Consider the following 22,321-nt stretch of genomic DNA (forward strand, 5'->3'; position numbering starts at 1 on the left):
CTATGACTTTAAATTCATTTTTAATGACATAACTGTGACTTTAAATTAATTTTAATGACATAACTAGGACTTTAAATTCATTTTTAATGACATAACTAGGACTTGAAATTTGTGACTTTCAGTCACATACTTATCACTTCTTTTTAATGACACAACTATGACTTTAAATTCATTTTTAATGACATAACTGTGACTTTAAATTAATTTTAATGACATAACTAGGACTTTAAATTCATTTTTAATGACATAACTAGGACTTGAAATTGCATAATACTAAGACAGCGAGTCAATCTTTGTTATGTACAAGTGGCGGAAATGGGCTTCCATAGAATTTGGTCTGTACTTCTCATACCTTGAAAAGTGACGTATAGCGCTTCCAAATCTGGACTTCCGGTACGTGACACCTGTGAGGGGGCGTGGCCATGCGGACCGGGAGCCGTCCGTCAGGGTGTGGTTTGTTATTTTTATCAGCAGTTTCAGTCGAGCTGTTTCAGGTGACGACTGCGGCAGCGACAGGTGAGTGTGACGCTCATTTTCAGTAATTATCTGTTAATCTGTCTCATTTTATTCTGTTAAAGCTCTAAAACACAGCAGAGTCCGCGGAGTTACAGATTTAAATAAGTTAATAAACTGTAAACACAGCGAGGTTAAAACCGCTTCATTACAGGAAACAAACTTCATGGAGTTTTAGTGTATGTATGAAATACGAACGTTTTTATAATTGTTTTGTATAAATATAACCTGTTGTTTAAATGTTACTGTTAAAATATATTTTAATCTCATATTATGATTAAATTAACAACTGATTTGAAAATTCGATCAAGATTATAGTATAGTAGATAATTACTTTCTTTTTTTAAACAAATTGTTTAGCTCTCAGAAAGTGATTATTGAAAATAAATAACTCTAACAGTGGGAATCTCCTTGCAGCTTGTTTTTGCAGATTAAGAACCAGCAGCGATGTCTTCCAGTCCAAAGGGGAGTCCACCTCCCTACGAGCCAGACCATGAATAGTGAGTGAAAAACAACATGAGCTCAAACTGTAGGAAGCAGAGACGCCGCGATCATTTCCCTGAAATCTTTATTCTTCAGGCTGAGTCAGGCTGAATTTGTAGCAGTGAAGTAGTTTTATTTCAGACAGAAGAAAATTAGTTTTATTTTCTTTACAGGTTTTCTCTTAGTTTTTTTTTTATGTGAATAGAAACATGAGGAAGAGATTTGTTTATGATTACCTTTATGTTCAGGTTTTTTTCTATTCTGTGCCTGTTCTTTGTCTAAACTTCACCCATGAGTTTTTATTCTTTGCTCTTGAATACAATCTTGAAAGATGTGCAGCTCTATCAGAAGTGAACAGATATTGATAGAAAGAGATTCATAGCTTCACACTGGATAAAGATGGAGGGCCATTCACTGCTGGTAAATGCATGGTGCTGTCAGATGATGAAGAGGAGTTAGAGGTCCTAGTTTTGTTGGAAACTTCATCAGAATCAGACGTACTTTATTGATCCCAGAAAAGGAAATTATAGAATGAGAGATTCAACTATATGATCCAAAAATACCATATACACACAACAAACCAGGTTATAAATGTAAAAGATATATATATATATATATATATATATATATATAGAAGAGGAAAGGAATATAAAGTATAGTTAACTTAGGGTGAGTCTGGACTCTGAGAGAAGAGCTGGTTTAGGGTGGATGACCTGGTCAGACAGCAGCTTTGTGAAAATGTTTGTTTTCATTGAATGCTGATTTATTTTATTTTATTTTTTGGCGGTGGGGATTTTATGATGATTACTGAAAACAAAATTTAAATTTTTGGTTTATGGCATCAGTTTGTACCAACGTGTATGTGACTGGCCACTGACATGATAAACAGGATGGTTAACATCTGTCCAGCTGCTAATCTGTTAGCTTTCACTGTTTTTTAGCTTCTGTCGCTGACAGTGTTGATGACGTTCTGCAGGTTTATTGACTCTAATATGAGAGTCCTCACTTACAGCCACATTTCTCTAAAGTTTGGGTTTTGAAAAAAGAGTTAACTTGATTTGAATAGTCAGATTTGTCATTTTAGCATGGTGGTGTAACTATGAACTGTTCAGACATCGACGGGTTTTCATTGCTAAACATTTCATCACTTTTCATTTATCAGACTTTTTAACTTTAACTTCAGGTATTCAGATTTCAACTTTGATGCTTCATTTATTTAAAATCCAGCATTTTCTTTGGCTAAGGGGTCAGTTTTACTAATCTGCTGTTTATGTTTCATCTCAGGAAAATAAAAATCCAAACCTTGAATCTCAGCTATTGTACAGATTTGACTGAATTATTTGTAACTTGTTAAAATCTGTTAACATTTTGTAATTTAGATTGTTAGTGAGACTTCTGTATTTTTTGCCTCTCTAGTTATCCCCCCTCTCAGCCGGCCTATTCTTACTACCCTGATGATGAGTTCCAGCACTTCTACCGCTGGACGTCCCCACCGGGCATCCTCAAAATCATGGCCGTTCTCGCCATTGTGATGTGCGTGGGCATATTTGCCTGTGTTGCCTCCACACTGGCGTGGGACGGTGATAATGCCATGGCCGGCTTTGGGTATGGGGGAGGCACCTATGGTGGCAGCTACGGCAGCTACGGCAGCTATGGCAGCTACGGAGGCGGAGGATATGCCCCTGGAAACAGCTACGGCTATGGTGGAATCGTAGGAAACTACAATGACCCGCGTTCAGGCAAAGGGTTTATGATTGCAATGGCAGCCATCGTCTTCATCTTCACCCTGGCCGTCTTCATCATCATCGTGTCCCACCAGAGCCTATCACAGAGCAAGAAGTTCTACCTGGCGGTGTTGATCATCTGTGCTATCCTAGCAGTGCTGATGTTTATTGCCAGCATAGTGTACCTGATGGCGGTGAACCCCATGGCTCAGTCTACTGGGTCGGTGTACTCGGCCCAGATTGCTGGTATGTGCGCTCAGTACCAACAGCCGCAGGTCTCAGGAATGTTTGTCAATCAGTACCTGTACCACTACTGCGTCCTGGAGCCACAAGAGGTGAACACTCAGTTATGCCTGGATGTCTTACTTTTATCAGCACACAGTTCTGTTTGTAACTGCGTCTCTTTTCAGGCCATTGCCGCCGTGTTTGGCTTTCTGGTGACCGCCGCTCTGATCATCATGCTCGTCTTCGCCCTGAAGACTCGTCAGAGGATCGGAAACTACGGCAAGAGCAACATTTTGTGGAAGAAAGTCAAGGTCGTGAATGAGATGGATCCACCTCAAGATGTGGAGGCGTGGGTGAGTGAGGCTGTGCTGCTTGGTTTGTGGATTCAAATCATTCATGTTTATACTACAGAAAATATACAAAATTTTAAATGTGATCCTGAAAGTCAATGAGACAGAAACGACTTAAAGAAAAAGAAGTGGGAAGGGAGTTGGTTGAAGGAGCAGGAAAAGTCATCCAACAAATAAAAATGTGGACTTTTAGTTGTCAGGAATGGCTAGAGTACTTTCTTATTTTTTTTCTCTTCCTAGTTTTTCTTTTCTTTAGTTTTTTCTTTTAATTTAGTTTTATTTCTTTTGTTAGTTCTTTTTTAATCTTTTCTTGAGTTTTTTTTATTTATTTTAATCAATTTTTATTCTTTAAAGTAATTTATGTTTATTTAAAATTTTATTTAATACATTTTCTCTTTGTTTTTTCATTTTCTCTGTATTTAATTAGGTTTTAATTTTATTCATTCATTTCAGTGTAGTTGTCTCTTTTTCTTTTATTACATTTTAAAATTTAGATTTTTTTATTTTAATTAAATTTTATTTTATTTTATCTATTAATCCTTTTTAAGCAGTTTTTGACTTAGCATCTGGAGGAGTGTAAACAGCGGGAGCTGCTCAAGATAACGAACTCCAGTCTTTAACCGACAGGGGAAAATAGCATCATTAACATTATGAAATGAAGGTACTTGACATCCTCTGTTGCTGTGTTTCAGCAGCAGTTTTACAGATTTTTTTGACAGAGTTCCTCTCTCCACCACAGTCCACCCTTTTAAGTTATGATGGAGGTGGATCCCACACAGATGTGGTCAGATCTTCATCACCGAGCGGTGTGGCTCAGTGGGTAGAGTGGTTGTCTTGTAGCCTGAGGGTTGCCGGTTTGATGCTCGGCCTGTTGAGAGCATGTTGAAGTGTCCCTGAGCAAGACATGGGTCGTGGTTGGTGCCTTGCATGGCAGCTTGTGAATGGGTGAATGATTTATAATGTAAATCATTCCAGATACAGAAAAGCACTTTATAAATACAAACCATTTACATTTTCTTTCCATCTTGTCTTCCTGAGCACTGATTCCCAGCCCTGGTCCTCAAGGCCCACCATCCTGCAGGTCTTAGATGTCAAATTAATGGCTCATTAGCAAACTTGTGCAGAGCTTGTCAGACTACCATTTAATTTGAATCAGGCGTGATACAGCAGGGAGACGTCTACCTCCTGACATGTGCTTATCTAGAGTAGGAATTTAATGATGCATCATTTTAAAGGTCAGTTTTACAACATGAGGGGTGAGAAAAAGGCTGCAGGTTAGCACGCAGGACCTTTTACATGAAAAAATGCTAAAAACAGCCTCACAGAGAAGCTACTAAATCTGTAGCAACAGTCTGCAGCCGATTTTCTGTTGTTAAGTTTACAACATCTCAAAAACATTTCCTAGAAATCACTTGTAAAGACATCCTAAAAGCTGTTCTGGGTAGCCGTACAAGGCTGTTTGCTTAGCTGCGCTCAGATCTGCTGTAACAGAAGCGGTAAAACCAGTTTCATGGCAGCCTCCTGTTTATCAGGGGGGAAGGGAGGTGAGGAGCTTCTTCTGTACACTTGGTTTCAAGGTGTGGCACGCTCACTGGTGGTGGTTTCAGTCACATACTGACATGTCGCATAGTGAGAAGAGTTGTAACAGGAAAAAAATAAAACCTGGACATAGAGCTGTCATTTCAAGCACTGGAGTATTCGTGTTTACACTTCTGAATGACTCATGTTTTCTGAGCTGTTTTTAGAGGTGTTTCGCTCCATCACAGAGCGAGTAGCGATGAGTAGGTGAGTCACATTCAGCACAAGTCTGCAGCTGACAGGCAGAACAGGTTGGATCGGTACGCTCCTCTATAAAACCCACCAGTCAGCAGACAAATAACACCACAGCTGCAACATGATAGCTGGAACCAGATGCATTTCATTTACCAGATCGTGTGGGAACTTGTCTGAAGGTACCAATGAGACCTGCTGCGGGTGGACAGTTGTTTTATTTTGAGCAGCAGTGTGTAGCTCAGTTATGGCAAAGAAAGGGCGAGTTCATGCAAGTGTATCATACCAGAAATGTTTCAGTCTCAGCTGAGGAAGCTGCTGTCATTACTAAGAGCGTTTACACCAGTTCTTTTTTGGGATTGTTTACATGACTAGCATTTCACTCAGGATTTAAAGGAAATAAAAGTTTTTGGAAGAGCAGTTTCCACATCTGTGTTTTCAGCTGGAAACACCTCTACAAGGAGGCCAGCAAACAAAGGGTCCTGTATCGAACTGAATCAGTACAAAGATGCTCTTCATGTTCAGGCCAGTGCACACAGTTGGGAAAACGTCACATCTGTGACTCTTTGTGGAGAAGAAACGTTCAATAAGAGCCAAATACTCAGACGTCATGGTGTTAAATTAATTCGTTAAGATGATTAAAGGAAGATGATTCGGTTTTAGAGTTTTCTTCAACATAAATCCACTTTTAGATGGACCTGAAATAAAGCTTTAGAGCATGAAAATGAACCGAGATGGATGGCTGGTTAAAATGATTAGAGGTGTGAGTGAGGAACTGAAGAGGAGGAAAATGACTAAAAGTTAAAAATTTAAATTGTTGGCTTGAACTGATCTATAAGCACTTAAAGCAAAGTTTAACATAAGACGTTTTTATTTACTGTGTTTATGTTTGCTTGAATCTTTTAAGGTAAACAATGTGTCTGCTTCCCCGGAAGAAGTTCCCGTTTCAGACTACCCCGAGAAGCTGAGGGGCTCCAGGAGTTACCTGGACAATGAAAGCGACTACGACCGGCCTCCATCAAGCCACAACTCACAGTGAGTACAGACACCGTGAGGTCTGGGCTTTACTTTACAGCCGTTTTTACTCGTCCGGGGGGTCTGAATGTTTCTTGACGTTACTCAGGAACAACATGTGAGGACCGAAGTATCAGCACGTTATCTGTCTATAACCAGCTTCCTGATAAAAGTCTAATTGGTTATGTTATAGATGCTAAAATCATCATCTATGTGATGAAAACTAACACGAGGATAACATGAAGCATCATAATCTGCCAATATTAAGATTTTAATTAACATAACATTTATTTATTAATCCTGATTGAAACATATAACCCGGGTCTTCCACACCCAAGCCCACCTCTGCCCCCAATAAATCCACCTAATACTTTTTTATTTATTAATCTTCATTACTTCCAACTTTCATGTGTTATTTTAGAATATATGACTTCTATAAAGAGTCAGTTTGTGTTCTGTGTCATACTTTAACCAACACTCTCCCTGAGACGTTTGTTTTAAATGCATCTAATAAAATTAAAAAATAAAAAATTCAAGCTGGTCGCAGAGACGGGTTTTTCCCGGGGTTTTAGGTTAGTTTTTGGTTTTCTGTTGTCTTACACTGAAGCTCTGATCCAGCCTCATTTCTTTATATTTCTCCGTCAGGGAGTCTGGCTTAGTTATCATCTGTGAAGGTGATCAACTGTTCTCCAGCTTTCTGAAGGTCTTTCAAAGTTTGGCGTGGTTTTTATCTTTTTTTTTTCTTAAACCACCTGATCTATCATCGTAGCAGAAAATGAGAAAAACTTCAGGAATGGACCAGTTTTCTGTTGATGCATAACAGACTACTTAGCAAAGACCCATTTTAAGCAGGAACTTTAGTCTTTTTATTACCAGCAGCTCATCACGAAGTCGCATCATTGGTTTCCATTTCTTTAATCAAAACATCAAAGATCAGACAGAAAACAGGATTTCAGCAGCAACAAGGTGATTCCCAAACAGCTGGAAACTCGGCTTATATCAGCATGGAGGCAGAAACTGGACACATGGAGGACAAACGAAGAAGAGTCAGGACTAAAAACCATCTACAGCAGATGAACAGGATCTGAAAGTCCTGGAGAAATTGGAACACATCCAGCAACGACCTGAACCAGGACCTTCAGTTGATCCATCTACTGTTGACCGAAGCCTCATCAGAAATGGTCTCCATGGAAACGTGGCTGTCGAGAAGCCATTCTTAAGGAAGGAAACTGGGAGAAATGGCTGAGGTAGGTCACATGACACAAGAACTGGACTGAAGATCAGTGGAAACTGGTCTGATGGAGGGGTGGATCCTCCCCAGAACCTGGACCTACATGAGTCTGATGGACGAATAGACCCTCCCCAGAACCCGGACCTACATGAGTCTGATAGACGAGTGGACCCTCCCCAGAACCCGGACCTACATGAGTCTGATGGACGAATGGACCCTCCCCAGAACCCGGACCTACATGAGTCTGATAGACGAGTGGACCCTCCCCAGAACCCGGACCTACATGAGTCTGATGGACGAATGGACCCTCCCCAGAACCCGGACCTACATGAGTCTGATAGACGAGTGGACCCTCCCCAGAACCCGGACCTACATGAGTCTGATGGACGAATGGACCCTCCCCAGAACCCGGACCTACATGAGTCTGATAGACGAGTGGACCCTCCCCAGAACCCGGACCTACATGAGTCTGATAGACGAGTGGACCCTCCCCAGAACCCGGACCTACATGAGTCTGATAGACGAGTGGACCCTCCCCAGAACCCGGACCTACATGAGTCTGATAGACGAGTGGACCCTCCCCAGAACCCGGACCTACATGAGTCTGATAGACGAGTGGACCCTCCCCAGAACCCGGACCTACATGAGTCTGATAGACGAGTGGACCCTCCCCAGAACCCGGACCTACATGAGTCTGATAGACGAGTGGACCCTCCCCAGAACCCGGACCTACATGAGTCTGATAGACGAGTGGACCCTCCCCAGAACCCGGACCTACATGAGTCTGATAGACGAGTGGACCCTCCCCAGAACCCGGACCTACATGAGTCTGATAGACGAGTGGACCCTCCCCAGAACCCGGACCTACATGAGTCTGATGGACGAATGGACCCTCCCCAGAACCCGGACCTACATGAGTCTGATGGACGAATGGACCCTCCCCAGAACCCGGACCTACATGAGTCTGATAGACGAGTGGACCCTCCCCAGAACCCGGACCTACATGAGTCTGATGGACGAATGGACCCTCCCCAGAACCCGGACCTACATGAGTCTGATAGATGAGTGGACCCTCCCCAGAACCCGGACCTCATCATTACTGAAGCAGTGTGTCCTTCTAGAGGTCTGGAGAAATGTTCATTTAGTCTACAGGACGCTTATCTAAGATTCAGACTGATGAGGAATAAAACTTCTCAGACCAAATATTTACTTAGATGAACTCAGAATGCTGTGAACTCTGTTTCTGCCTCATGCACCATGTTTATGTTTGTACATGTATGAAGCAATTTCCAGTTTCCTTGACATTTATAGAGATAAGAAGCAGCTCAGGACATTTGCACAGTATCACATTTACATTTTAGGAGGCAATTAATCTTGAACTATAGATAAAAACTGAAGCATAAACCTTATCCATCTAAAAGTCATGAGTCAGTTTCTTTCTAAACCGAAACTGTTTGATAGCCGTTTATACAGATGAGTAGACATGATAAGATGTGTCTGTCATGAAATATAGAAGGAAGTCATTATACATTTATTTTGCTTCCTTGTACATCCCAGCTAATTTAGTTGAGTAAAATTTGAAGCTGTCAAACATGACGTGTGTTTTCTGTACATTGATGTAAAATGACTTTGTCACACAGGCTTGTAGCCAATAATGTGCCCTTGCAAAACGGAGCTCCGTCCAGCAGTATCTCAGAGGTCGCCAGCTCAGCTGGACAGCCCAAGAAGAGACGTGCAGGTCGACCTCGTCGCACCGACGGACAGGACAACGACACGGACTATAACTCGTCTGGAGACGAGCTGGACGACGACGACTTCGACAGGTACGAAGAAGTCAAATTCTGTCACACACGAACAGAAGCCATGAAGTCCTGTCATGTCAGATCTCATGTGCTCCTTCATTTTTATCTTCCAGTGAATTTCCCCCGGTAGCAAATGAGCAGGAGCGCAATGACTACAAGCGGGAGTTCGACCGCGACCACCAGGAGTACAAGGACCTGCAGGCAGAGCTGGACGCCATCAACAAGGACCTGTCTGATGTGGACAAAGAACTGGATAAGCTGGAGGACGGGAGCCCACAGTTCCTGGTGAGTAATGGGACTGGAACCGCTGTCACTTACAAATATATAAATGACTCTATTCAGAAATATAAAAACAGAAGTAAAAAAAAGTTGATTTAAGGAATAAAAAACTAAATCACGAAGCCTGGAATAAAATAAATTACAATTAAATATGGAATAAATTAATTCCTTATTCATATATCGCCTGATAAATGCTTCAGGTTTGAGAGAGAACACAAATTATTTTATATTCTTCTCAATATGCAAAGAAAAATGTTGTATATGTAAAGTTTTATTTGATAACAAAAAATAATGAACATATATTAAAAAATATATATAAAAATTAAAAGCATAAAAGTAATTAAAAAGAAATAGAATAAACTCATAAAATAAAATAATTACATTTAATTAAAGATAAAAATAAAAAATAAAGATTAAAAAAATAGAGAAAAAAAGGATAAAAATAAAAGAATAAAGATAAAAAATAAAATAAAATAAAATGAGGGTGTGTTAAAAAAAAAAATAAACCAAAAAAAGGCCAGGAGGCGTTCGTCTCGAATTTTCCACAGTGGGCATCGAGGGGTTAATATACCAGTAAATGTAACCAACAATTTTAAAACACATGTTCTTTTAACTTTCAACTATTATCATTTAACTTTTCATTTTTAATTTCTTTTCATATTTATTCCTTTTACCCGTACTTCTGGTTTTAAACATTTTCCCTTTTATTTATTCCTCTGAACTTATTTATTCTCATCTTAAAATATGTTTTAAAAAATTAAGTCATTGTAGTTTTATTTGAATCGGTGTGACGTATTTCTCCTTTGGACGTCTGTACTCAGGTTCATTTATTTCCGTGTCGTTTTTATTATTTCCTCGTCTGCTGCTTTTCTGTCGTCATGCAAACGAGCCGAGTTTCGTTCTGCTTTTCCTGCTCGCTGCAGAAATCCAACACACCCGCTGATCATGTGACAGAAACAACCTGATCTATGAAAATGAGTCTAGAATAAAAGCTCAAATAAATGAGCTCAACGTTACTAGTACTACGTGGATCTGGCGACTCTGGATCCTACAGGGTGTGTTATAAAACAGCTGTGTGTGTGTTTCACGATGGAAACGCTGTAGTTCCAGTGTGACTCAGACTGACAGACTCTGCTTAGCTTAATGTGATGATTGCTTTCTTTGACTATGATTTCATTCAGATAAACATGTGTCAGAGTAATTTCTAGAGACTAGAATAAACACTAGTTGAGCATTTAGCGGCGGGAGAGCCAGAAGTTTTCCTCAGGATCTGTTACAGAGCTGCAAAAACAACTCCAGGCTCCCGGGTTCAGGTGGAAAAGTGGTGGATAAAGTCAGGTTTATATTAAGTTCCACAACATGCGTTAAAAAAGCCATAAAGATGTGCTTTTCTTGAATGTCTGCGATCCAGTTTCTTGCTGAAGTGCGTCTTTGCTTCTTAACAGGACGCTATGGATGAGTACAACAGGATTAAGGACCTTAAAAAGGTATGTGTCATTATTTTAATGGATTTTATAACCATCAGAGTTTATATTCAGCACAGCTCATTTTTCCCTTCATGATGGAAGGACATGCTCGACGTAGACAGTCTGTACTGGCCAACCAGTTACAGTATGTATAAGATTTGGGACGACCCTTCTAGAAAAAACCATGAGGTTTATGAGAAACGATGTGATTAGTCTGCATTAGTTTTGTGACATGAAGCTGCTTCTGTCTCCACAGTCTGCAGATTATCAGATGAAGAAGCGCAGGTGTAAATACCTGAAGACCAAACTGAACCACATCAAGAAGATGGTGAGTGATTACGACCGCAGGGCCTGAACTGATCAGCGAGGATGAATTTGTCTGTCCGACTCGAGGCAGAGGGGACTACTTTAAGTCTGGTTAGGCACCCCTTGGAGGACGGGGGACCCTGCAGGACGAAGCAACAAACACCATGAACACACAACGGGCTGGTTGTGTTTAACCTGCAGAAACAAATATTGAGTTTTGAGCCACCGTTTGTGTTATGATTATGTAATGTTTGTATTTATTCTGCCTCATGTGATCAAAACATCTACTGGAGGAGTTTCAGTCTGCAGCTTAACTGTGGATTCAATATAAATTCATGCATAATCTCAGATTTTTCCTGCAGTGAATCAGTTTTACTGCATTTTATTCTCACTTTTAATAAACTTTTTTAAAGAAAAAAAATGTAATATACGCATGTAAATATTTGGGAAACGTTTTTAGCGGTTTGTGGATGAACGTGTGTTTTATTGTTGGCAGGGAAACATGCATTACCATGACGATGGTCTGTGATGTATTTTTTTATTGTAATAAAATCCTTTATTGAACACTTAAACGCTTGGGAGCAGACCATTTAAGTTACAGCAGACATCAGTTTTTTACAGTTTTTGTTTTTTAAGCCACAGAATTGTTCACAGCAGCTTTGATGTCTAATATGTTTGTTGGAAATTGCTGCTTTGCTATGATTTTTTTTCAGCAGCATCACTCGGGAATATGTTAGCAGTAAATGAGGCTTATGTGTTTAATCATCATTAAAATGAAAAATGTTGCTTCTGATGAGATCTGCACAGCGCCGAGCATCTTTAAGCTCTTGTTCTCTTAGATTTTGATCCTGCGATGCTGCTCTAATCCGCAGTGGAAAGAAGTGATAAACCAACACACGAAAGCATGACCACATTAACAACCAGCTGGTGAAGAAAGTGGAACAACTAGCAGCTAAAACACATGTTTTTCTCAGATGTTGGAAATCACAACTGAACTAAACAAAATATGGATGTTAAATTAGTAGAAATATGACTTGAGATTAAAACCTGTATTAGTCCAAAGGCCCAGAAACAATTCTGGGCCCCACTCTTGGTTCTATGCCTCCATATTGAAGTGATAAGGCATCTCTTTTCTTTTAGAGATGGGGGACTGAGTCATCCAGGCCTTAAAGATGTTGCGCTTTGGGGCACTAAGCAGTCACCATATTCAGACTTAAGCCTGGACCAAAATATTCTGGATTAGTTTTTTTGTTTTTATAAAGTGAAAATATGTAATCTATAGTGTGATTTGCTGCCTTCAACCTCCCACAAATTGAAGCTGTAGACAATAGAAGCTTTACACTGAAGACGCATCACATCCTGAAGCAGAGAAAGTCTGTATGCAGGTTTATGAAATCATGTCCAGGGATCCCGTTTATCCTCTTTGGTTTTTGCAGGATAAAGTTCACTATGTAGACACCGCGTCACATGACAACAGCAGTCACATTTAACACACTGAAGAAGCCCCCCTCCCCTCCGCGGCTGGTTTTCAGGCTGTGCTTTTGAACTGTTCGGTCTGTATGGAGTGTCTCCTCAGCAGCATCCTTCTGGTCAGCTCTTTGGGGTGTCCTGGTGGAGCAGAGGGGAGGAAGCTCTTTTGGCTGGGCTCTTTCTCAGAGAAGCTATTTCCTGTGCTGAAGCTATGATTAAAAACACTGAGAATGGGGGTGTTGGTTAGAGGTGGCAAAGATCTCGGTCTGGCCTGAAGGTTCCGGTCCAAAAAGAAGGTACCAGAGCCTCTGCGTTCATATCCGGGCAGGACTCTTTTGTTCTGGCCTGTTAAAGACTCCTTGGAGCCCAACATGCTGGAGCAGCGCAGCGGTGCAAACCTCTTGCCGTCTGCTGGGTCTCTGGCTCTCTGCTCCTCAGGGAGACTCTTAATGTCTACAGCCAGCTGGGGGTCAGAGCTGTAGATGTCCTCGCCCAGCTTTCGCCTCTGGATCACACTGTGAAGGCTTGACAAGGCCATGCTCTGCAGGGGTGTGCAAAGGTTTCTGCCACTAGAAAGAGTTGAGGAGGACGAGACTGAGTCTGCAGCAGTCACCTCAGAGTGCAGATTGGGGTGGGAGGCAGAGTGGGATGACAGCAGACCTAGTGGGGCTGTCTTTTGTTCTGCATGCTTGGCACAATCATTTTTTCCATCTACCTCTGTACCTTTATTCCACTCATAAGATCCGAAGCTGTCAGAGTTTGTGTTGCTGTCCCGATCCAGATTGGGGACCCTGAAGGAGAGCTCCTCAGTCTGGTTCTGGGCTCCATGAGGCTGCTGGGTGAGCAGAGACGCAGGGATCTTTAACCAAGGCTCAGAGTTCAGCCGCAGCAGAGGCTGCTGTTGTCCGTTGGCCGCTTGTCCAAGCCCTCTAAACCGGGATGGGGAACACGGGTGGGAGCTCACGCCACAGATCTGTCCTTTAAAAGAAAAGACAGGCTTGGGGGGGCACAAGGAGGAGGTGCACTGGGGGGAGGTGATGAGCTGAATTTCAGAAGGAGATGCAGGAGCTGCAGGGGTAATTTTGTCCACCTGATCAGTGGGATGAATGGGAGGAATGCTGAGGTACTGCTTGGCTTGCAGTTTTCCTCCTGGGAACTGGTCAGTGGTTATTATGATCACCTCCTTCCCTTTGGCCTTGCATGTGTCAAGTAACAGCTTCAGCACCTTCCAGTCTCCAGCCATGACCGCATATACCAAAGCCGAAGTCCCGGACTGGTCCTCCAAGCTGATGTCCGCTCCGTTGTCCACAAGCAGAGACACCACCTCAGCACCAGCCTGCTCCCTGCAGGCGTGCATCAGTGCAGTGCATCCTTCCTTGTCCTGAATGTTGGGATCTGCTCCTTTCTCCAGAAGAAACTGGATCAGCTTGACTCGACTGGCGCTCTGAGAGTCCACGTGTTTGGTCCTGCAGGCCACCATCAGTGGCGTCTGGCCTTGGCCGTCACTCTCGTTGATGTAAGCTCCTCCTTCCAGGAGCAGCCTGGTGAGCCTCAGCCGACGGAGGAAAACTGCTCTGAGCAACGGGTTGCCTGAATCTATAGCAACGACTTCTCCCTCCATCCTTCCTCCTCTCAGCTGCTGTTTTTATAGATGTTGGACAAAGCTCTGTGGATAAAGACAAAACACACAAACTAAATTCATGAGAAAACCAATCAAACATTGTGTAACACACGAATGTCTTTTCAGGTCAAACACGTTACACAACAAGTACCCATTCACAGCATATATCTTCTTCTTGTTTGGATTCATGCTTGTGTTGTTACTCTCAATGTAAGTCGCTTTGGATAAAAGCGTCTGCTAAATGACTGTAGAACAGTAGAATAGAATAGTAGAATATAAAACATCTAATGTGGATGAAACATGTAGAAGCATGCTTCTTATATGCTAATATAAATTACCAAAAAAGAAAAGATAGAGTTTAACATTTGGAAAAGCAGAAACATGGAAAATTCTTGTCTTTATTTCTGCAGACAAAATCAATTCAGCAGAAATTTTCTGCAGCAGCGGTGGCAACCACTTTCTATCATCCTTTGTGCTGTTTGTCCTTGCTTCTCTCTATTAGGCTTCATAAGGTGGCAGTTGCCAACGTCTCAGACGGTAATATTTTTCTGTATGAGTCACAGAAACAGGAACACAGCAAAGAATTGCATCTATGCAGAAAAGAGATTATTTTCTGCAGTGAATTATCTAAAAAAGTCTTTTTTGGAAGGTTGTTTTTTATATTATTGTTGGGCTCATAATGTTGAAAAAATTGATCTTTTATTTGAAATAAACTATAATTGTTAAATGTAAACATGTGGATTGTGTTGGTGTGAATCATTCAGCATATGTTGTGGAGTAAATTAACTGAGTCTCGATAAGAAGGTTCATTTAAGCAGAGGCTTATTAGGAAATACTTCCTAATAAACCTTGAAGACAAAAATGAGCTCTAGCAGAGGATGTTACAGGCTTTTATCTGCAGGGTTCTGGGAGGAGCTGGAACTTGTGTGCCTGAGGTGAGCCGGTGTTTTCCCTCAGTGTGGGAAACAAAGACAGTGTCAATGCAAAGGTCATGCTTCTTTTCTGCAAAAACAGAGGAAATTATCTTCATACATGGTTATCTCTAAGGATGAAGGTGTTTAGTGGAAAAACAAATGCTGAGCTTAAACTATTTTGCATTTGTATGAAACATCTAAACCTCTACAGGTCAAACTAAAAAAATTAGAATATTGTACAAAGCTTGATTTTTTTCAGTAATTCAACTTAAAAGGGGAAACTAATATATAGACTCATTACATGCAAAGTGAGGCATTTCAGGCGTTTATTCATTATAATTTAGATGATCAGGGCTTACAGCTGATGATATCCCAAAAAACAAAATCTCATACAATTAGAATTTTACATGAAATCAACAATAGAAGGATTCTGAATCCAGAAATGTGACCATCTGAAGAGAATAGTCTTGTATATGAACTCTGTACTTTGAGTCCCTTCTGCATGAACTCCTGCCTCCATGCAGCGTGGCATGGATGTTATCAGCCTGTGGTCCTGCTGGGGTGGAATGAAGACCAGGATGCTTCTTCTGCACTGCTCGGCCTCACGTGTCTCATCTTCCTCTTGGCAATGCTCCATAGATTTTCTACGGGGTCCAGGTCTTGAGAGTCTGCTGGCCAGTCCAACACAGTAATCCTTAGTCATTGAACCAGGTTCTGGTTCTTCTGGCAGGGTGTGCAGGTGCCAAGTCCTGCTGGAAAATAAAGTCATCATCTCCAACAAGCTTTTCTGCTGAAGGAAGAATGAAGAGCTTTAAAACCTCCTGGTAGATGCAGAATTTGCTCATCTGAAAAGAGCTCTTTGGACCACTGCTCAGCAGACCAGGCCATCTTTTCTTTAGTCCAGGTAAGACATGTTTTGTTCAGGAGCAGCTGGGCTAGAAAAATACGACATGTGAAGTCCAGGATCCGTCTGTGTGTGGTGGCTCTGGAAGCTCTAACTCCAGCCTCAGTCCACTCCTTGTGAAGCAGCCTGTCCATCCTCTCCAGGCTGCTTCATCCTGCTGGTTGTTCCACCTTTTCCTTCCACTCAGTTTTTTATTGATGAGCTTTGATGCAGCACTTTGAGAGCATCCAGCTTCTTCTGTAGTTACCTTCCCTCCTTGCTGAGGGTGTTAATGATGGTTTTCTGCCCAGCTGTCCAGTCAGCAACCTTCCCCATGATGCTGGATTCTACTGAAACAGACTTAGACCATTTAAATGCTCAGGAGTCCTCTGCAGATGTTCTGGATTAATTATCTGGTTAGAGCACCTCTTAGAGGCTACAACACTGAACCTTTTCACAATATTCTAATTTTCTGAAATTTAGATTTTTGTGTTTTTATAAGCTGTAAATCAGAATCATCACAATTATAACAAATAAATGCTTGAAATAATTCACTTTGCACAATTAGTCAATATAAAATATTAGTTTCCATTTTTAAGTTCTGTTACTGAAATACTTAAGCTTTGTGTGATATTCAGTTTTTTTTACTTTCACCTGTACTAGACATCTTAACGTATTCTGTACTGCTCTACATACATTTTTCATGGCAATACATGAACATGTGTTTACACTGATCCTCCTTCCACATAAGAAATACTTTATGCTTTTAAACTTCCTCCCACAGCAAATTTATAACTGTTAAAACTGTACAAATGATGCATGAAGTCAGTATATATTTTTTTAAATAAGCCAACCTACATAAACTGCTTTAAGATACTACAGTGACATGGATTACTGAGATTTTAGAAGTATTATTTTGCCTTTTTTCTTACTCTTAATACTGTTACAAAATGAATCATAAATTCTTGTCATCTTAATAAAGAAATTATATCATCATATGTATTTTAGATGCTAAACATATTTACTTTTACCTTTTAAAACACTGGAAGGAAAACTTTACAAAAGTTATTTATAATAATTTTATTTATTTCTATAATTTTAGTGGATGCAATATTCTTTTGTACTTTTCCCCAGATTAAATAAGTTAACAATGAAACAAAATATATTAAAACCAGTTAAACTAAACTACTTCATGTATACAAAGGAACTAATGTGATAAATCAGCAGGACTGTGACTGTGATTTAAAGGTTGATAAGCCTGATTAAATTGCATTGATTGATCACACACCTTTTGTTTTACTCTTAACTTTTACAAATGAATTATCAATGATTTGAACATATAGTTTAAAATCATCACATGGAGCCTTCAGAGTCAGCTGCTGTAAAAGGTCCGTTCATATTTATTTAGTGGTCAAATGTTTCCCCACAGAATGATTTAAGGTTTAGATTTTTCTGTGTGGTACAAACTCAGTTAAACATATTCTGAAGTTTAACCCTGATGCTGTAAGACTGTAACTTGTAATTGAGGAGGATTCATTCAAGTCTGTGAAGCTTCTATTAATCTGTATTTTGATTTACTTTAACAAGTATTTCTTTGAAACTGCCATGAATGAGTGATTTTTTTAATCTGAAGCTGCAGGCGTTTCATGTTAAAGCGAAGCAGCCTGAACCAGGAAGTAAGCGCTGCTCTGCACACCTGACCACACAAATGTGGGATGTATAATGTTAACCGTAGATTTATTTCTATGAAGTTTATTTTTAATGAATAACTTTTGAAAATGGATATTTATTTATTTTCTGTCTGTGATTTGATGGCTTAAAAGCAGCCATCATCATTCAGAGAAGAGCTGTGAAACCACCGTGGAGGAGTCTGGATGTTCATGCATGGATTGGTTAACGCTGCGTTGGCACCCAAGTTTCTGGCTTCTTCACACTCAACTGTCATCCAAGAAAGCTGAGCTTGTTTTCCTTCAACACTTTAATGTCAAACTTCTGTTCTATGTCATTTTACCTGCTTTTTGTTTTGGTTTATGAATAGAAAAAGTCTTTTTTATGCATCTAAACGACATGGCTGAGTAAGGAAAAGACCATGAGTCATGAGTATCAGAGACTTTTTGATATTTTCCAGATTTCCTTCCTCATGTGGGAGCAGACAGTTTGCTGTCTTTGTTTCCAGATCATTGCATTGACTTGGATATGAGCAGATTTCCATCCTGTTGCTTTCATAAGTAGTGAAGTATTCTTGCTGAACAGCCAGAGACAAAACACCACCTGCATCATGCTGGATGGAGGAGGTGGAGGTGGCATTGCTTTAATCATCCTGCTCCCTATTTGGACATCTCTGAAATCTTTTCTTTGCTGTTGCCTGGTTGCACAGGTCACTCATTAAAACACTTGCTGAACTGATTTTCTTGTTATTGTTTGTGGCTTCTGAACGTTTATCAAACATTTGTTGTGGCAAACTATGTAGTTATATTAGTTAATCCTTCTCTTGGTGGTTGATTTAAGTCAAGTCAGTAGCAGCATTTGTACTAATAAGTAAAAATAAATAACTAGGTGCTGTGATGAGTTGTAGATTAAGACTGGGTCAGAAATCTTGGTTCAACGATGCAGGAGAAACTACTTTCACTCATACACATTTGGCAGTTTCTGGAGCATATGCAAACAATTAAAACTCTTGTTCTGCAGTCTGACACATGAACATCTCTGTAAGGTCTGAAAGGTGGGAGTTATCAAGTATCAAGTGCAACTGAAGTGCTACTGAAAAGCACACCTTGTTGGTGGAAAAACAGTTCAAGTTTGAATAGAATATAAAAAGCTCCACTCAGCACTACAACTTGTGTCAGCGGCCTTAGCCTTTAGGCTAACTCTAGCTAGCTGTGAGAAGTTTGAACAATGCTAACTACACTACACTGTTTATTTGAGGAGCCTCTGCAGAACAGAAGTGGGTGCATTTTTCAGTCAGTGGGTGTTCTTAATATTTTCCAGGTTCTTACAGGAAAAAAAGATGATGATGAAGAGGGAGAATTTTTGTGTAGTGGCTAAGTAGATTAGCATCACTGTTGTTTTTGGCATGTTGGTCTGAGGTTTTTCACATGACATTTGAGTGACTGTTTTGGGTTACAGTTGGAATAATTCATGACTGTAAAATAAATACTGGAGCACAAAAATTATTTTAAAATAAAATTAATTTAATATACCTGTCAAATAGGCTATATAACCCTACAACTAACTGGTGCAAAGATCAAAACAGCTTTATTTAACTGTGCAATGGCTGAAATGTGAACCTGTTCATTTCTAATTTTTTCCTCTGCCCAACATTTTAACAGTCGTAGGATTGAGCTAAATTTGATCCGCCTGTTTAGAAATACAAATGGCTTGAACAGTCCAAGATAAATTAAGATTAATGCCAATGAGAGACAAAGCTGATGATTTAAGTTCTGCTCTAAACTGTGGTGCATAAAACTGGGAAGCTTTCTTTGGGAAACTACTGTATGCCTCCTTCCTTTCAGTAAATCACGTTTTGCAATTGATGGACACCTGTAACTGATTTTTGCAGACAGATTATTTATTCATCACCTCATCTGTTGCTACATCGTTGACATGACATGACCGTTAATTAAGTTTCCTTGAGTGATTAATTTGATAAAGTTTGTTAGTTGACATCTGTGAACTGATAAGAGCATTTTTATATCTACAGAGCATGTTGCTGGTTTCAACTCTAAGCTGTTAAAGGCAGGTCACGGTGTTACATCCACTCTTGTGCGACAACTTTGTGATCTACATTTTGTAATGTCCTCCATTTCTCAAAGATGGAGCGTGCAGCCCAAAACTATGAGAACCTGGATGAGTCTCGGTTGACAAGCAGCAGGAAAGCATAGTCCATTGTTTTGAAGAGAGACTTTGCAGGGAATCATCCACACCTCTGCAACATACTGTAGATTCATTACATGCCCTTTCAAGGGAAGCGTCAGTAAAGCTAACCCAAGAGGTTGCATGAATAGGACGGCAAGCTAATCTGCAAAATCCTACTAAGTTTATAAATGCTGAAACCAGTAATGTGAGGAAAAGTTAAACCAGAATTCAGTTATATTAATAATTTATGTTTGGTTGGTAAAAATGTGGTAAAATAAAAAATAAAAACATTTTTAGAACTGCTTTACACAAACTTTAACTAAATACAATCTACCAGATTGCTGCCTGGGGATTGATTTTAGCCACTCAGTTTTCTGTAAAGCTTTATCTGTTTTATACATTTAGAAGAAGGGTTCCCATCTCCAGTCCTCAAGGGCCGTAGTCCTGCAGGTTTTAGATGTTTCTCTGCTCCAACACACTTGATTCAAATTAATTGGCTCTTCTGCCCAAGCATGTTGACCCATTGATCAGATTCAGGTGTGCTGCTGCAGGAAACATTCAAAACCTGCAGATCCCTTGAGGAGCTTATCTGTCAATGTCATATTTAACAATTTCACCAAAGATGAAGTACAATAAAATCTCTAATGCAGCTTATTTACATGAAATCACTGAAATCCACTTTTGAATTTTGACTATTTGAACTAATTCATTCATTTTTTAACTTAAAAAGAAAAAAATAATCTAGATTTACCTCTCAACCCTGGATTGAGAAGCAATTTTTTGGCTGTATTTTGCCGCCTTGCTCTTTGACAAAAACACATTGAAGGAACCATCTTTTTGTTGTTAAAATCCTCCTGGTTTACCTTAAAAAACATCCACACACACTGTTGTATTGTTGCTTTTGTTTACAGTTCCACAGATCGAGGACAGAAAACTCCTCTTCACACGATTAGCTCAGCTTTTCATCCTGCATAAGAGCTCACTGACACCACTGGGTGTGTTTGTGTGTGCACAGAGCACATGTTACAGCCACTCTTAATGCACATTTCAGTCAGAAATGATGAAAACTGCATTACGCAACAAGGTTATATATTATATTTTCACCAGCTCCAAACTGAAAATCAACTGTGGAAAAATTCCACCTGGAGTTAATAAAAATATTCTCCAAAAACAGCATAATAAGACAAAATGAAGTTGCAAACTTTCTGAATAATTGTGTCTGTCCCACTCACCAGCCTTCAGTCAGACAGGATTAGTCCTCTCCTGCAGACATTTACTCTCCCGTTGCAGAGCAGCGACTGACGCGATGATGTATGTGTGTGTCACAGTGAGTGAGAGGAGACAGAAGCAGCAGCAGTCAAGGTTTTGCAGATTGTGTTTGCTTCTTGGACAAAGAAAGTGATGTGAGAGAGTGATACAGGCTTGTCGTCAGGCAGGTCTAAGAGATGGTTAATCCATCACAGCAGCAGCAGCATCTCAGGAGAGTTGCAGAGAGGCAGAACAGGGAAGGTTCACACAGACGAACACATGAGGTGAAGCACTATAGCAACCCAGTGCTGCAGCATGACTGGTTTGTCTTTTCATTAAAGGTGGTCTGATTCAGCAAAGGCTTATTAATTGTGCAACTACCCTCACAGGACTTTCTTTAGTTACATGCAGAAAGAAAAATAATTTCATCCACCTTATCAATGACATCTCCATGACAACCATCAAGGAGGCCGAATGACGGCACATGTTGCAATTGTGCTGGAGGAACCGTTCTTTGTGTGTGTGGGAGTGTGTGTGCACCTGTGTGAGAACTACAGCCTGTGCATTTACTTTAATCATTGTGATAGCAAAAAATAATGAAAATGTTTGAATGAGATAACACAAAAAAGGAGGAATGAAAGAGAAGGACTGTTTACAGTCTCATTTTTACAGGAAAGAAGACTAACAGAGACATTTTTAAAGGTAAAATTGACATTTTTTGTTTATATTTTCCATTCATTTAGCTGTTTAGCTTTAAAAACAGTTTTACATTCATTTAATAAAAGTTGAAATTCCTCTTATTTGCTGGATATCTGATATTAGCTAAACACTAACCCTGTTCACACCTGTACACGCTAACCAGCCAATGTGCACGTCAATTCTATTCAACTTTATTTGGATGGTGCTAATTTTTAACAGAGTCACCTCAAGGCACTTTAAAGGCATCATCCACATTAGTCCCGTTTATAATAAGTGTGTTCAAAAAAGCCAACTCATAGAAATAATAGCCTAGCTAAGGAAACCCGATGGCACCGAATCTTGACTTTGATTCAGTCCCCCGTTCTGAGCGTGCATGGGTGGCGGGCAACAGGACACCGCCAGCAGAACCTGGTTCAGGTTCGACCAGTTCAGGGTGGAGAGGACAGGAAAGAGGGGTCGAAAAGCACC

General features: G+C 40.3%; 2 protein-coding genes across 2 annotated transcripts; one reads left to right on the forward strand and one right to left on the reverse strand.

Moving 5' to 3' along the window:
- The first annotated feature begins 425 nt into the window (after positions 1 to 425).
- oclna (occludin a) lies at positions 426 to 11,959 on the forward strand. Its single transcript, XM_041970445.1, has 9 exons — positions 426 to 516; positions 931 to 1,013; positions 2,413 to 3,055; positions 3,131 to 3,298; positions 5,973 to 6,100; positions 8,951 to 9,133; positions 9,226 to 9,397; positions 10,837 to 10,878; positions 11,114 to 11,959. The coding sequence occupies exons 2-9, from the start codon at positions 961 to 963 to the stop codon at positions 11,210 to 11,212; spliced, it is 1,488 nt and encodes a 495-aa protein (XP_041826379.1). The 5' UTR covers positions 426 to 516; positions 931 to 960; the 3' UTR covers positions 11,213 to 11,959.
- A 732-nt stretch (positions 11,960 to 12,691) lies between these two features.
- ankrd34ba (ankyrin repeat domain 34Ba) lies at positions 12,692 to 21,298 on the reverse strand. The gene is made up of 2 exons (XM_041970443.1): positions 21,139 to 21,298; positions 12,692 to 14,299 (listed from the first exon to the last, which is right to left on the reverse strand). Exon 2 carries the CDS (start codon positions 14,252 to 14,254, stop codon positions 12,692 to 12,694), a length of 1,563 nt encoding a protein of 520 aa, XP_041826377.1. The 5' UTR covers positions 14,255 to 14,299; positions 21,139 to 21,298.
- Positions 21,299 to 22,321: the final 1,023 nt, after the last annotated feature.

This window comes from Melanotaenia boesemani, chromosome 19, assembly GCF_017639745.1.
Source record: "Melanotaenia boesemani isolate fMelBoe1 chromosome 19, fMelBoe1.pri, whole genome shotgun sequence".
NCBI lineage: Eukaryota > Metazoa > Chordata > Actinopteri > Atheriniformes > Melanotaeniidae > Melanotaenia > Melanotaenia boesemani.